General features: G+C 37.5%; 1 protein-coding gene across 10 annotated transcripts in view; it reads right to left on the bottom strand.

Moving 5' to 3' along the window:
* TANC2 (tetratricopeptide repeat, ankyrin repeat and coiled-coil containing 2) overlaps positions 1-17,691 on the bottom strand; it is a 266,923-nt gene that overhangs the window by 45,584 nt on the left and 203,648 nt on the right. For all 10 annotated transcript variants that reach the window (XM_081027315.1, XM_081027317.1, XM_081027318.1 and 7 more), the window contains 3 exons: positions 15,709-15,940; positions 11,378-11,544; positions 6,725-7,332 (listed from right to left, as the gene is read on the bottom strand). In XM_081027315.1, coding sequence (XP_080883441.1) covers positions 6,725-7,332; positions 11,378-11,544; positions 15,709-15,940 — 1,007 coding nt within the window. The remainder of the gene's footprint in view (positions 1-6,724; positions 7,333-11,377; positions 11,545-15,708; positions 15,941-17,691) is intronic.

Raw genomic sequence — 17,691 nt, 5'->3', positions numbered from 1 at the left:
GGAAATGGTGTATGAGAGAGAGCTCAATTAGCTCAATTTAGAGAGGTAGGCAGAAGCTATCTTTGTAATACAGAGCTTGGCTTTGATTTTATTCTAACCCCAACAAGAAACCGTTTGAAGGATTTCAGGAGGTTACATGGTCTGATTTGTGTTTTTAAAAATCACTTTGGCTGCTGGTGAGAATGGATGAAAGGGTAGACCAGTTAGGAGGCTGAAGCAGCCCATGTGCGAGCCTAGGGTATGTAAGTAGAGATGGAAGTAAGTGGATACTTACAAGTAAAATTTGGGTGGTAGAACCAACTAAATATGCTACAGTGAATACATGTCTCACAGCGGTGGGTTCTTATGACTGAGAGAATAGAAGACTCTTAGTGCTAATTTGACCAAATGTGGAGACCTATCTGCTTTTGAAAGTCTCTAGAGAAAGCTGAGTAAGTTGCTCTACTCACAAAAAAGAAAATGTGCTGTCACATCCCACTAAGCTGGCAATAATTCCTGGTTGCTGTGCTATTCATCTCTGTTTGACAAGCTAGGAAAGCCTGTGGGATTCCCATCTTTTCATTCAGCCAGTGTTGTTGCTTCAGAGACTCATTAATGGGACATATTAGCCTCTATTTCCTGTGCAACGTTCAGTAAGGTAGTTACCCCTTATCCGTGGTTTTCGCTTTTAATGATTTTAGTTACCTGTGGACAACTGCTCCAAAAATATTAAATGGAAAATTCCAGAAATAAACAATTCATAAGTTTTAAATTGCATGCTGTTCTGAGTAGTGTGATGAAATTTCACGCTGTCCCGCTCCATCCCGCCCAGCACGTGAATCACCCTTTGTCCAGTGTCTCCACACTATATATACTACCCGTTTGTTAGTCACTTGGTAGCAGTCTCGGTTATCAGATTGGTTATTGAGAGAGAGACAGAGAGAGAGAGACAGACAGAGAGATCTCCAGTGCGCACATTCACATATTTCTTATTACAGAATATTGCTGTAATTGTTCTATTTTATTATTAGCTATTGCTAATGTCTACTGTGCCTATTTTATAAGTTAACTTCATCATAGGTATGTATGCATAGGAAAAAACATGCTATACATAGGGTTCGGTATTATTCAGTGTCAAGCATCTACCGAGGGTCTTAAACATGTCACACGTGGATAAAGGGGGGACTACTATCTGCTCAACCATCTGCTCTACTTCTCCCCATTTTTAGATTTTTAGGTGAAGTTATTTTAACCAGCATTTGCTACACCAGGCATACTCACCTTAAAAAAAAGGACATATATACAAGTATTTATGTATGTACACACACACACACACACACACACAAACTTTTTAAACATATAAGCAACACTTTCTCAGCAAAATCAAACAATATAGGAAAGTGCAAGTCCTATGTTTTCATTAGTTGACTCTTCTCATGCCTGCCAAGTCATAAAATGATGCTCTCTCTCCATCTTATCATAAGCAGAACTATTTTTCTGTATATTTATTAACTTAGCAAACTTCACGAGTAGGAATAAGTGTTGGAGGAGAATTCTGATTACCAGGTTTTTCAAACTTAATTTTGGATTTGGAAAAGAAAAATAAATGTTACTGCTGTCCATCTTCAAAGGTATGACAGTTTTAAAGATGGGAACAGTTTGCGTATTTGGCTAATGATGTGGGTCCTATGATTTATGCTGGGAGAAAACAAATTTGCAAATTTGGAGGACATTCATGCATTGGCAAACTGGACATAGTCCAAGATATACATTAGCTTTCATGTAATTTTTCCCTTGCATTATGTCATAAAACCATGACGATGGTCACTAGAGTAATATTTCAGATTTGCGTCTAAAATTTACTCTTGATGCTAATAGGGAGCTAGAAACTTAGATAATAAGAAAGAAAATACTTATTGGCAAATTAGACAAATCCACAATAATATTACAGATGAATGAACTCTCTCACACCTAAATCATGACATCAGAAGACTGATTTCCCGAGTGGTAAAAAAGAATTAGAAGGGAAGCAGATCTAGACCCAGAACAGTGATTAGAGAGTCAATATTTTCAGGCAGGTTAAGATCATCTACTAATAGTCAAGTACTAGTAAAAGATGTTTGTTACACCTCCTTTCTCTGCTTTAATGCTTCCAAACCTCCTAAGGGCTGCTTCAGCTCCAGGGGCCCCTTTTTTCTTCCCAGGATCCATCACTTTGTTGAATTCTTTCCTAAAGCTTCTAGAAAGCAGAACCCACCCCCAATTCAAGGTTTGTTGTGGGAGCCTGCAGTGGCCATCAGAAACAGTGACCTTGAGTTTGTGCTTTAGCAAGAGTAAAGTTAAACATCTTCTGGTCTGGAGGCTCACATTTGGATTAAAGGAAACCAAACAAACAAAATCATCACAACCCTGCAACTGACCATTCTGTGGTCACTTCTGACCCATGTATTCTACAAGAAGCCAGGCTGTACAGGCTCCCAGCACAGTGAGTTTTCCTTTATAGGAAGAATGTCCTCTTTTTTTCCTTAAACTGCTTCTCTGACACTCTGCTGTGTGGCATGGATTTTGGAGCATCAGGTGTCCAATATGCAATTCACTGACTAACATGGCCAAAATAATTAGAAAAAATCTAAGTAGACTATTTATTATAATAAATCAACTCTGGTCACAAAGAATCGAGTAAGTAATCAACTATCCTCATAGGTATAAGCAGGATGTGTGTAGCCTTTTACCTTTTTCACCCACCATGAAATTTGCCTCTCTTAGTTTGAGGAAATCAGGACAACCCCAATTAGGCTTCCAAATCACAACCTCAGGTTTTATCAGCTCATTAAATAAAGTTCACAACAAGCTTTATGTGTTTTATTCAGACAGTTAAAAATAAGGCAGCTGAGTATTGTAATCTCTGTATCAAAATCTTACATATATATTCCTGTATGTACATATATATGTTGATCTGCAAGCTGTTTCTAGGGGAGGGGAGGTTAAAAACCATGAAAATAGATATTGAGGAAAGGAAACAGAAAAAAAGAGTGGGGATTCATTCAAGGATAGCCTAAGCTATGGAGAAATATTAAGCAGCAGCACAAGGCTGTAAAAAATGGACAGCACCACTAGGCTGGAGGCCCCCAAATGTCTACTCTATCAGAGTCAAATTTCAACTATCAAAGTCATTAAAAGGTTGGATAACAAAGGCTGGTAACTTCTCTCAAAAGCCTTATTTAAAATGCACAAGTTGCTTCAAATGGGTTTTCTACTTCCCTCTTATTAGCATAACAGAGATTAATTTATTAGATTAGTGAGTTACTCTGATATTTCAGTGACCAAGGGAATAAAATATAGGACAGATTAATTTCAGAGGATGATAGAGTATGACAGTGATGAATAGTGGGAAACAGAAAGCAGAATAAGGTGCTGAGGTCTCAGGTTTGTGCTTCAAGGGGCACATTTTTATGTAGAGTGCAAATCCAAAATCTTTGATGTGATAAAAAATTTTGAGTGATACTTTGCTTACAGTTTGATAAACACACACGTACACATGCACACACACATGCATGCACACGTGCACACGCACACGTATACAACTATCCCACTCTGTTACTAAGCCAAGAAAAGACATCTATAACTCATCTCTTTCTGTGACAGTTATATGTCTCTGCAATAGTAGGTCATTCTCTCCGGGGTCTGGATTTTCTGCCCTGATTCTGATACAACAGGAAGTCTGATATTTAAAATAAAGAAAACTCTGTCTCAACTGTAGCACTGACCTCTGGCTCTGCTATATATTTCCTCTTTCTAGCACTATCCTCAGATTACTGAAGTACCTCCCTGGGTATCCTATTTCTGATGAAGATCAACTACTTTTGGCTTCAGTAGAATATCCTCATCTGTGTCTCGTTCCCTAATAAGGTCAAGTTCAGGGTGAACAAGTGAGTGTTGAAAGTCCAAGAAAATGGACTAGAAGAGATACTCTGTTGCTTCTGAAAGATCTCCTTACACAGAGATATGAGTCAGCCACTGGCCTACCTAGTATGATCTCAGATGCACTGAGTTGGTCTCTGGTGGTCTAGTGAGATACATTAGATTCTCTAGAGAGAAGCTGGACAGAAAGTGAACAGAGGGAGAAACAATGTACAGAAGTAGAGGCTAAAGGCCACAAAGACAAATTCTGCTTAGAGATCTGCTAATCAGACTTGCCTGAAATGGAAAGCAATTACAGCCAGTTTCTTTGAAAGGCCAGCTTGGGCTTTACCAGTAGCATTAAATTCTTAGTGAATTTCCATCTCATTGACCCTTTGGGGCCTCAAGCTCTGAGATCAATACTTTAGTAACAAAGCTGGTGCCAGACAGTGCTGGGCAAAAGACTGAATACCAACAGAAATGAAATGTAAGGAAGCTTTTATGATAACTCTTGGTCCTAGTATTTTACTCTCTGTCATTAAATGATATATGATGATCCCTCAGCAGCCCTGAGTGTTATTCAATCGCCAGGCAACAGACTGCAGGCATACCTCGTTTTATTGCACCTTGCTTTATTGTGCCCCACAGATGTTGAGTTTTTTTTATCTACAAATTGAAGGCAAGACACTCCATCAACAAAAAGATTACAACTCGCTTTATTGTGGCGGTCTGAAACCAACCTGCAATATCTGAGGCATGCCTGTACACAGCATTCGAGTGAAAAGTGTTTGCTCTTCTTGTCCCAGTGTATCAGCCTGCTGCCAAAATGCTCCTAGTTAAACAATGTTGAGAAGGTAAGCCTGTAAAGCCATGATATGGCTGTTTAAATAACACATTTTCTCCTTTGGGAGCTCTGAGGATTTCATCGGTTGCAAGGATACTGTTAATTCAGTGGTAGTCTGGCTGCCCTGGACCTCAGCTTTCAATCTGCTGAGATGTCCCAGGATGAGTGAGCAGAGCAGCTAGCAAAGTTTCACTGGAAACTGATTTCAAAGGGTTTATAGGCAATTCCAGATGGGTCTCTTTTTCTTAACTAAGTGGTTGCAAACTCTATGTGTTAAGCATGAGTAGCAGGACTAGCGCGATTAATAAGAAAATACTCTTGGGAATATCATACAATTCATAGAAGAGACTCGAACTCAAGTTTTGTTTTCTTAATCTTGTGCCCCCAAATGCTAACAGCATGAGGCTGCTGCTGCCGATCAAATTAGCTATAGGAGTCAGTTAAGGTATACCTGTATGGTCTATTCCTGAAAAGACAGGAAAGGAAAGAGTATTTCCTAAACACTTTGCACTCTGTACTATTCCAGGTATTATACTTACTACATGACCTCACTTAATTCTCAACAACTTTAAGAATTACCATCTCTTTTATGTAGATAAGAAAACTATCTCAGAAACATGTAACTTTCCAAAGGTCACAGTTCTTAGAAGAGGTAGGATTTATATGAAGGCAGTCTGACTCATAAATTCATGTTCTTTCCACCAGATTGTTTCTTTAAAAGTTTCCCTCTCAGAGAAAATACCACGAAATCTATTGCCTGGCATGATATCTTCATTGGAATCTGGAACTAATTTTCTAATGAATCAGCATGATGTAGGCTGAGCATCATGCCCACAAGCACAGTTGTCTCTCTAATAAGGCTGGGTGAGAATATGCCAGGAGAGTAATAAAACCCCAACACAGTCAGAGAGGTCTCTGATGAGTCTCTCGGATGAGTCATGGGGGTGGGGGTGGGGGCACAGTCAAATTTGGCCTGTCTTCCTTTGGAGCCCGAATAAGCTCTGCATTTGCCACCTATGATGTTGGTGTCTTCTTTGTTTTCAGGAAATCAGGAACATATCTGCTTTTGAAAACACCAACTTTATTAAAGGAATAATTCTTTTACGAAGGCAGTGTGGAGGAATAGAAAGCACACCCTGCTAGGATGCTAGAGATCTAGGTTCTACACAAGAGAATGGGTAGAACAGTTTCATATCTAGACTGGTTTGTTGAGCTGAGATTCTTCAGTCACAGTCAAGCTCATCAGGAAAGAGTGCTGGGGTAAACCAGTGATGTCTGCCATGGCTGTAGGACAGGGGAGTGGTAGTAGATGCCACATATTCACCATCCCTATTCTAGTCCCTCCTCCTTTCTCTCACCTATTAACTGATGACACTGGGGAAAAGATTCAGAATCTTAAGGTCTTTATAGTAAAACGGGGTAACATCTTATCTAAAGGTAGAGTGACTAGACCAGCTGATCTCTGCAAATCTTTTCCAGCATTGAGGTTTAAGATTCCCTTTTGCAGTGAAAATCTTAGCAGTGGCTGGGTTTTAATAGGGTTAGTCATTGGTGTCTTTAACAATGGTATGGCTTTTAAAAGAGCAATCACTGTTTTAAAATGATTCTGCTCCACTGTTTTAAAATGATTCTGCTCTAAGTCAAAGAAATGAACAGTATTATTAATTATTTCTTCATATATGAAAAACATTGAGAAAGCCTGTTAAATGGATAATTAATTATAGCCTGGAATCACCAGTACGATCAGAGAAAATTACTTAGGAAAATACAGGAATGTATGGGAGCATTCTAAATATCTATGCAGCTTCTGAGTTTTAAGGAAATAACACTGTGAGGAAATAAATTGATCTCATTATACGCTTGTCTTGAGAAGAAACAGAGATGACGTTTCCTTTATGTGACATGTTCAATGAAGAACATTTCTCATGCTCTCAATACCCATGCTCCATGTGATAAGTACAAAATAGGCTCACAATTGCTTGTTGTAGATCTATGGCTTACCTGGGATCACAGAGAAATTTGGTTTTCTCTCCTTCTTCTCTCCAGATAAGCCATTCTCGAAAAGAAGGATGTACAAACATACGAGTCATGTCTCTGCGCTTGATTAGAAACATGGAGAGGTTCTCCATTCTCTGCTGGAAGTCCTCCCATTCTAGTGTGCCTTCAATGCTGCCAGCATTGATGGCTTGGAAGATATGTTCGTCAGTCAGGGGGTGGAGAGAGGCCACTGCCACATTCAGGAGAGGCATCACCCGGTCAAAGGAGGACTGGGTGGGGAACTTCATATTGCACTGGAGTAAATAAACCTCGGAGAGAGACACAGGAACTACTTTGTAGCTAGAGCTCTTTAACACTAGATAGCCTTTCTCTATGAGGTCAAATGTGAGTTTCAGGTATAGATAGGACCCTTGACTGAGAGTCTTGAGATGAGAACTGAGTTTGCCAAATGTAGTATTGTCCATTTTGCCATTAAGTGAAATGTTATTCTGGATCTCAGAGCTGCTGTGGATCCGGTGCAGGATGTAAGCCTGCAGATCCTGGTCGATGGCTTCATTCTCTTCTAGTCGATCCAAAAAAATCCTATGGAAAGGCAGCAGCTTGGTAATTTCCTAAAACAGATGGAGAGAGAGAGAGATAGAAAGACCTTCAATTTCCCCTAACTTTTATGATAACTGTGGGGTCCAACAATTTATTCTGAACTTCCATGTGGCCAGAGGAAAGAAGGAAACATGATCAAGTCTTAGTATCCATAGATTCAAACAAATTAGTTGCACAGGAGAAACATAACTTTTTCTAATATTGAGATTTAAGATAATTTTTTTATGGGTATTCATAAAGGATACTTTAGGAGTGATTTAATGGTTGATATTCTAAATAACACTCCTAAAATAAACAGAAAATGGAGTTCAATAGAATTTTTTGTTTTAATTTTTCTCAGTGCAAACCATGGCATAACGTCCAAGTATAATTCAGTAAAAAATAAAAATGTGGCTTTCTAACCCTAATAAAATGACTACATTTTAATGTAGGCCTTTTGGAGATGCCTTAGCACAAAGGAATACTTCTAATAGTGGAAAGCTTGGTTTCTTGGTGATCTGCTTGGAAATGATATTGGGGAAAGGTGACGGGGCTTCGTGGTGATTCTTATGCTCTGGATTCTATCTTATCTGCTTACACACTTGGCTCATGTAAATATTCACTGTCTCTTGTATCAATTTCTTCTCTACTGGATCACACAGATGACTTCATAATGCCTCCCTCCAGCTACAATCCTATATCTCTGGTCCCATGTTTAGTAAAACTTCACATAAAGTTTTCTCTATGTACTACTATATCGAATTCCTCCCTTCCCATTTGTCGCAATTAGGCTTCAACCCCATCACTTCACTGAAATGGTTCTTGTCAAGGTTATCAATAAATAATCCTCACCTTGCCAAATCCAATAATCAAATTGCAGTTCTCATCTATCTTCCTCAGCCTCTCAGCAGTATATGACACAGGTGATCACACCTTTCTCCTTGAGTTACTTTCTTTAGCCTGCTTCATAGCATGTTTTCCTCGTGTTCCTCTGAGCACAACGGCAGGCTCTTTTCCTGGCTCCTCTTTCATTTCCCAGTCCACGCTGGGCTCAGGTCTCCTTTTTTTTCTCTCAACTAGCTACTCTCCCTTCCTAGAACAGTTTATTTGGTCCCATTGTTCTAAATATCATCAGTATGCAGATGATGCCTAACTTTATGTATCCAGTTTAGTCATCTCCCCTGAGCTCTCATTTTTTATGTTTATTAAACATTTACACTTGGAAGTTTTATAGACAACCTTACTGTGACAAAATCAGAACTACTGAATTTTGCCCTCCTCCGCAAGACCTCCCCATGTCGATAAATGATATTACCACCGACCCTACCACCAAATTGTTGGAGGTATCTGTGATCTTTCTCCTTTCCTCAAACCAGCATTTACCCAGTTGCTCACCAAAAGACTCACTTTTGAATCTTCTCTCTTGCTCACACCCACATTCAGCCCATCATCAAATGCTTGTGATTCTCCTTCAAAATGTTGCCCAGTCATGACAACATAACAGCTCTGCACCATTACCATTCTAGTCTAAGCCACCGTTACCTTTCACCTCTACTTCTGCTTCCATTTTTAATCTCCTACATTTCATCATCTACACAGTTAGCAGCCAAAACAATGTTTTAAAAAGGTAAAACAGATCTCATCACTTTACAAGGCTCTTTGTAGAGGTCTTTCCTAACTGCCCGATCTAAAATAACTATCACCCCTTTACCCTATTTTATTTGTCTTCATAGCACTAAAACTACCTACAATTTTAGTATGTTTAATTTTTCACTTTATTGTTTGTGTTCCTCACTAGAACATAAGCTTTATGATTGTTGTATCCTCAGCTCTTAGAAAATGCTTGACACACCTGAAGTACTTATAAAATGTCTGTGGAAATAATGAATGATCAATATGAGGGTTCATTTTTTTTTATTAGCTTCAGGTGTACAAAGCAACGTAATAATTAGACATTTAAACACCTCATAAAGTGATAACCCACCCCCCAAGCTACTACCCCTCTGACATCTTATATAGCTGTTACAATACTATTGACTATCTTCCCTATACTGTACTCTACGTCCTGTGGCTATATATACACCTATATACTTAGAGTTGACATTCAATATTATTCTACTTCAGCTTGAGGTGTATAGCACATTGGTCAGGCATCTACACAGTCTATGATATGATGAGGGTTCATTTTTTAAGGTCTATGAATTCTTTCACTGTCAGAGAAGGATGAAAATAATTTTTAAAACTTCTTGGTTGAAGTGAATGAAGTATTTGGGAGTTATTTAGCGCAGATCTTAATTTATGCAGACACTGAGATTTGGACTTTGTAGATTAATATATATAGTACTTTCCCAGTTCCTTGGTGTAGCTGAAAAATTAAGTCATCTGCTCTACCAAGTAGTACTTAAAATGTCTTTTGAGATTACACATGATGTTGTGCAAGAACATAAACGAGGATAACATCTCCTAAGCATACACTTAGTAAAACTAGCCAGAGATCGTGTTCTTGGAAGTTTCTTTTATTCATTCTTCATCTTTAACAATCAAGCTACTGATTACATAATTTTTAATTGTAAAGATGCATTAATGTTGATTCATCCACATTCTTTAACTCAAATTACTTTGAGATTAATTACAAACATCTGCAAGGTGGTGGCCAGGAGTATAAACATAACTTTTAGTCAAAGAAGGCAGTAAAGCTAACTGCTCAATATATAGAAATGATACTACCTTATTTCCCCGAAAATAAGATCTAGCTGGACAATCAGCTCTAATGTGTCTTTTGGAGCAAAAATTAATATAAGACCTGGTCTTATTTTACCATAATATAAGACCAGGTCTTATATAACATGATATGATATATGATATGCTACCAGGTATAATATAATATAATATTAATATAATACCGGGTCTTATATTAATTTTTGATCCAAAAGACGCATTAGAGCTACTTGTCCGCTAGGCCTTATTTTCGGGGAAACAGGGTAAGTGTGTGGGAGAGGAAAAAGGGAGGGAGCTAAGACTATTTCCTGTACATTAGCAATTGATTGTTACAAGGGGGTTACATCAAAATACAGTAAATCCTCACTTAATGTCATTGATAGGTTTTGAAACTTTAAGTGAAACAATGTATATAACAAAACCAATTTTACCATAGGCTAATTGACATAAACAAGAATTAAATTTCTATGGTATCTCATTAATGTTATGATGAAACAACGATGAACAAAGCAATGACAGTATTCGAGGACCTGCTGTAGTGGAATGGGATATGTGAGATATTCATGTTCATCAAAAGAAGCGATGCTTAGGGGAAAAACAGTTGAGAAACTGTTCCAAACCAAGTGTGAATATGTAAGGAATGGGAGATACCAACTTAGCGACAGTGGAATGTAAAGATGGTGGAATCATTTATCCTTAGCCCATAAGTCTTTATAGGCTCAGTTTCATATTCCTAGCCCTTCTTCTAGGCCATTAAGTATTCAGTGAGTGAGCAGGGAAGGAAATTAAAAAAAAAAAAATTGTATCTCCTAGTTGTAGTAAGTTAAATCCAAAGCCTAAATATTGCCAATATTTCTTAGAATAAGGCATACACAGAAGAAAGTTCACCTTCATGCTACAGAAAAGTTGTTCAAGTAGAAGCAGAGGGAGGAACTAGAAAATCTGACTCTAGACTGTAGATTGAACTGAGTTTTGCATGGCATTAAATGATAAAAAAATATAAAACAAAAGTCAAACAGTAAATTAGTGTTAGGGACTCTATTTGCATTGCTGTCTGTCCTCAGGACAAATCTAGAAAAATGGACTTTCTTTTCATGCTGTTTTGGAAGACACTTTATCAAAACTTATGCAGAGCAATGGGAACGGGAGTCTGAGCTAAAAAGAGTCCTATATAGAGAATGCTCTCTAGATCACATCTCTTACTCTCAAAATATGTTCTTTGGGAATTATTCTTGCTAGGGCTCTAGGACATGGTAGAGGTTTGGAAAAACTCATCACTAAAGTAACAAGGACCCAGAACTTTTTCAGGTTAAGCACTTTTCAAGGGAAATAATTTATGGTCCAAAAGCAAACACATACCTGTAAACTGGTCCTAACTGTTACAATTAGTTTGAGCCAGGAAGGAAATTTTCCAATCATTTTACTCAGAAATGATACAATTGTATCCCCATAATCCGGTTTGTGGAATTCTGCTTCATTTAATCCATCAATTAAAATGATGAAATCTTCATCTGGAATTTTTCTCTCTGAGATAGAAAGAAAGAAATGACTTAATAATTACCAAGTGGATAAGTGCTTTTGGGTCTTTGATTACATATCTGTTCGGAAAAAATATTTAAAAAGATCTTTTGTTTGTTTACTAAATGCTCAGGGTACATATTTATTATAAAGACATTTAGTGAATTCATTTTGTTTTCACATGTGAAAGCTTTTGTCACATATATAACACATGAAATGCATATATTATCCTCATCATTTCCCCCCATGGTATGAGATGTGAGATGGCCTAGCATTGCATTTATAAGAATTTATACATGGTAATTAATTTTTCTCTTATATTAATACTTAAAAAAGGTTGAAAGGAATGTGCTGACTATTTTTTCCCCGAAAGCAGTAAAGAGAACAGTATCACATGTTCCTTTGGGAATTAAAAAAAAAAAAAAAGGGTTTAATTTGAAATCCAAAGCGATACATAGACTACATGTGAATATGTAGTGGGAAGGAAGGGATGAACAGAGAAAAGGAATCTTAGCCAATAGATCTGAATTAGCCAAGCTGGATCACAAGATCTTACAGAACTAGAAGCCTCCTAAAAGCAGCTTCAATGAGACCAGACCCTTGTGTGATTTTCCCAGGGGAGAACTCAAGAGGGAAAGATAAATATCTGCCATGTTTATGTCCAGCTCCCTCCTGGACTCTATGCTAAACTGTCAAGATCGGATTATCCCTAGGGCTAGGGTGTAGAAGGGCTCATGAGAATTCAGGCTTCCACTCTCATTAAATGCTTACTGGTTCTTAAACTACATTGAATATGGAGATTAAAAATCCCCAGGTTGAATGAACATTTTAGTACAAATGAATTGTGAGTAACAAGTAAAAGTTACTAGTTAGTAGGACCTTACAGGTTCTGAAGGGAGGAAGGCAGGGGAAAGACAGAAAGAAGTTACTGGATGGCAGAAGTGGGAAATAGGTTATATTTGAGGAGGAGAAAGATGACGCTGGGGATGGAAGGAAGTCTGCGGTCTTCTGCACAAGATTGGCTCTTTCAGCCTTTACAAGAGTCAAGACCAACTGAAACTCTACGTATTTTGGCTTCACATTTGAAAATATGTAGGTTTTATTATTTTTGCATGATTAATAAGACTTTATATTTCCTCCCTAGAGTAGAAACTTTATATAAAGGAATTTAATTTCAATATCCTAAGTACTATAAGTCAGTTCTCAAATTATGAAGTTTTAAATATTACTCTCATCTGGTGACTTATTAGGAAGAGAAATGAAGTAGGATTCCAGCTCTAACTATTAACAATGATTATTAATGAAACGTCATTTTATATGATGTGGTACTAAGAAAATACATTATTCCTTTAGGGAGTGCGAAGAATTTAGGAAGAGAGAGGAGTTGCTTGGCACTAATTGGAATTTACTCACACAATTGGGGGCTCTTATGTTCTTGCTTTTGAAGATCTTGGCTCCCACAAGTGTAATTGTGTCTTTAATTTCCATAGAGGAATTTTCTAATTGCATTCTGCTGGGCATATATAATAGATCTATCCCTTGTTCCCAAGCACCACCACCAAGCCCCACCCAGTGGTGTGCTGGAGCCAGCATGATGGTTCAGGAGAGCCGACTGCAGTATTTTTCAAGAACTGGTTGTTAAGCAGCTGGTAGCCTAAAATTGGCCAAGGTGGGAATATTTATTTACTCAGTGGAAACCTCCTCCTGCATCTGGCTGTTAAAAATTTACCCGCACACCACTGTCTCCACCACTTCAATTATACCTCCTTTAACTTCACCCAGTCTCCTTCATAAGAAAACCATGATTTTCAAGTGGAGAAAAAGGCTCATAATACACCTGTTGAGATTTTCTTTGGGAAAAACATTTCAAACACATTCTCAAGCATAAATATCAAGAACATTATGATTTAGACATTTTAAAGAACAAAATAATTCAATAGCTAATAAAATTAAATTTTTATTTGCATAAATTCCCAGTAGATTATATTATTCATCCCATGAGTAAAGTAGACAATATATCATTTCTTTCTTTTTTTAAAAAAACAGAAATATGTGCCCCACTTAAGATAATTTTATTGTTCTAAATCTTGGCCCCCACCTTTTTTTTCTTTTCTGAGATTCCCTTCCTTTCAAGGAGTTACTTAGAAATCACCTATTAAAAGAGGTGATATGAAGTGTAAAAAAAGATTTCATCTGTGAAGACATCAGGATGGCATGTTTATCTAAGAATATGTTTTTTAGGATTCAGAAGAATAAATGCAAAGAATTTCCAAATGGTACTAATATTGCAATGAGAACTATTCCTCAAAAATTTCCTTTTCCTTTCCTAAATGATGAAGTTTCTCAATTATCAACTTAAGAGGTGAGACCTTAATGATCTTTAGACTGCCTTTTACATGCAATTGCCATATAAGAATGCTTCTGCATTTTCTTTTTCAAACTTTTGTAAGTTACTGAAATACATACTCTAACTCAGTAGCTTTGAAAAGACTTTACAGACTAATGAAATTTTTTTAAAAATTAGGGACAAATAAAGGATTGCTATTTCATGCTTTGCTATGTAAGAACATTTAAAGTACAACTACTATCCACTACCACCATTATTTCATAGAATAAAAACTATGTTAACATTGAAAAAGTAGGAGAGACATAATCTACCTAATCTTTACATACCTGTATATGCAAAATGACACCTGTATTTACATCCACACAAATTCTAGGCTGTTTCTACTTCCTTATTTTATCAAGGACTAATGAATACCTTAAATGAGGTGCTTCTTAGAAGCCACTATTCTAGCTGACAAGTCCCTGGAAAGGTTTCCTAAGCCCTTTAACTCTTGTTTTTAATCCCTTGTAAATATATATTCACCAGGGATTCCCCACTGCCCTCACTTACATGTATATTTAACAAATACTTGAACTATCTTCCTTAGTAGTCCCATCCTAAGACTCTACCTTGGTACTTGAGAGAAATAAGAATTATAGGGACTGCAAGAGAAGAGATGGTAGCTAGTACCGAAGTCAGAACTGAATTCTCATACATGAGATTTTATTACTGGTGTATTGTACAGAAATTATCAAAAGTGAAAAGAAGGCTCCTATCAGACAACATATTTGTTCGGAAAAGCTGCACATAACGTGAATTTTCTTCCTTTTAGTTGTGATAGCAAATTAGTATCTCCTTTCATTTCATACTGGTGGATGAGGAACTTCAATGTACAGAAAATATGCTTAAAAATATTTGTGGAGAAATTCCAGGATTTAAAAAAGTTTAGGGTATGGTAAAGCTGTTAGGTAGTAGAGATATAGACAGAGATCATGAAAGTTGAGAAGAGAAAACTCTGATATCTGAATAACCAGCACAGAGGCTGAACTAACTGGAGGTGGTGGCCAGGAGAAGGGAAGTCATAATCACTTATTCTTATGAGTATCTCTGAAATCCTCGAGAAAGGTAAATAAGTCTCCCAGGGATCCACAGGATTGCTCAGGAATCTCATGCTTACTTAAATATTTTTCTTTGGCTTCCAGCACTGGCAGAACATTGTTAAGGGGATGGGGCAGAGACAGGTGAAGAAGGGGATGGCTGCACTTAGGCCACAGCCAGTACCAGAATTGCAGAGGAAAGGGAGAGAAAAGGCACAAGCATGAGGGAGAAGGATTCCGTTTCATTTCTTTCCCCACTTAAAAAAAATTTTTATGCCTTTCAGTGGACAAGGGATTTTTAGTATATATACAGAGTTGTGGACCTAAGGATGTAATTTCATTTTACCTGAACTGCAGAGTAATAAAAAACATGAAACATCAAGACTGAGGAGGTTTCTAACCACAGAAACTCCGTAACACTGAATTGGAGCCATGGCTTTACTGATTTATTTGAACTCCACAGAAAGGACTGAAAGATCTACGGTCTTCGGTAAAAGAAAAATGCATTATATTTGCAAATGACAATGAGAATTTTTATAAAGAAAGGAGGAAGTAGCAGTTCCTGTAGGAAATTCTACTTTTTCAAGTAAAACCCTTTATCTGTTGTTGACTGTATCCTGTAGGACATCAGCTATGGAACATTGAGTTTTGGCAATGTGATGAAAAAAACAATCATTTCTCTAACATGCCTCAGGTGAACCTGGGCTCCAAAGCCTCCACCTTTCTCCTTCTTTGCACCTCATCTGTACCTTTGTGGAGACTCTCCAGGGGCTCCAGGACGCCCCTCCGGAAGGAGGCCATGGGGTCTTGAACACAGGACCGAAGGCTCAGCATGCTCTGTAGGTGAGGTTCCCGAAGAAGCTGCTCCCGATAGGCTGCCAGCTGAGGTGAGCGACAGAGCAGGGCAGCCACGTTGTGGACAAATTCTGGCACCAGGCAGGTGTAGGCATTATCTGCTTGGCAATAGTGATAGGCAACCACCTACGAAAGAAAGATAAGAATGCAGACAGGTTTATCAGTAGCAAAAACAATAGCCATAGTTATTACATGATCATTCTTTAACATGGTCTTCTGTCTCCTCATTCCTCAACTTTTTCAAGTAAAAATAAAAGCTGCTAACTCGGAAAATGGCTGATTTATCTAACATCAGAAATTTGATACAATATTTCTATTGTATATATATGATATCAAAGTTCACAATTAAAATTTATAAATACAAATTGTTTTCCCTCTGGATTATAAAAAAATAGGAAGCCTGAGAATAAGTATTTACATTAATCTAATATTTATTCAGCATGGAGCAGTATAAAAAGTTTCTGATCTAGTAACTAAGCATTAGGAATAAAATAATCAGAGACAAACCATGTTAGTCTCAACAAACACATATGCTTATGTCATCACTTTTTTAAATTAGTTGTATTATGAACTGCCTTATAAAAAATAACTCAGATTTAAGAATTATCATTAAGTATTTTCTGAGCACCTCGAGACAGAAGAATCAAAGTTAGTTAATAGGAAGAAGAAAAGGAGTGAGATTTTTGTTAGATGCAGGTCTTAAATTCAAAGAACTTAGAAAACGTATAAGGTTTATCATCCAGGACCTGGGCTGTCTGGCTGGAACATGGAGTCTGAAGCTCTGGTTTTCTGTTTGAATTTGCATGGAGCTCACTCTTTGCCTCAAGGGCAAGAGCAGAGGGTGATTTTAATTCAGACCACTCTGTAGGCTCAGGAGTACCCACAAAAGTGATGGGATGGTGTAGAGACCATGAAATTGGCAGGGGAGATTCAGCCTGAATGTATGGAAAGCTCGTGGCTCAGGCCTCAGCACATGGCAGGAGCGTATAATGTCAGCTGTTGCCCATCACAGCGTCTTCCTCTCTGCCAGCATCACTGTCATCATCAAGGTTCTGCGGGCTCTTCTTTTTCAGCTACTGGTGTTATGCCTCTAGGTATCTGATATCTTCCCTAGGAGCATTCATATTGTTACTGGGACTCCAGCTTTTCAATTCCCTGAGAGCAGTCATTGACTAAAGTGTTCTGCTTTGAACAGACTCTTAATCTGTAGGTAAGGTCATCCTAGCTCATTAACAAATTCTGGAAATGTCACTTAAAAAAAATACCTGAAATCCTTGTCATTAAGCATAAAAAACTGAACAATAGAGGAAATGTTACTACACATATAAAGCTGAAGATAGGAATTGCTTGTGAGTGAAGCAATATCTCAACAAACTATGGAATTGGAAATGTAAAGTTGTAGTAAAAAAATTCCACTCTTTTTCTTTAGATAGATTGGTCATTGTTTTATTACCTATCTTGAGCACGACATAAGGAACCCAAAGAGAAAACTTGGCAGCAATTGACCTGTCCTTTCAATGAACAGCAAATGTCAGTGGTTATGTCCACACATGGATACAAATCTCTACTTTATAAAAGGCAAACAGCAAACCTCTGAATCAATATGAACTTTCATCATATTTTACTTCAATTGATTCTACATCTCAAAGTGAAACACAGCTGAGCAAATCAGCTGCAATTTACCCGTTACCTAAAGTAATGGGATTAAGTTTGAAGATAAAAATTCTGAAATTTAGGAAGAAGGTACTTTTACTGATTTCATTAAAAATCATCTATGCTCTTGGCTGAATGAGGATTTAGTTAACAAAGGTTAGATAACATTGCAAAAGTTGCCTCTTTTGTGGCTACTCTCCTTTTAAATTTTAAATATTTCTTTG

Source organism: Rhinolophus hipposideros, assembly GCF_964194185.1.
Source record: "Rhinolophus hipposideros genome assembly, chromosome: 20".
NCBI lineage: Eukaryota > Metazoa > Chordata > Mammalia > Chiroptera > Rhinolophidae > Rhinolophus > Rhinolophus hipposideros.
Note: the sequence above shows the minus strand (reverse complement) of the source record. Positions and strands in the feature narration are given on the sequence as shown.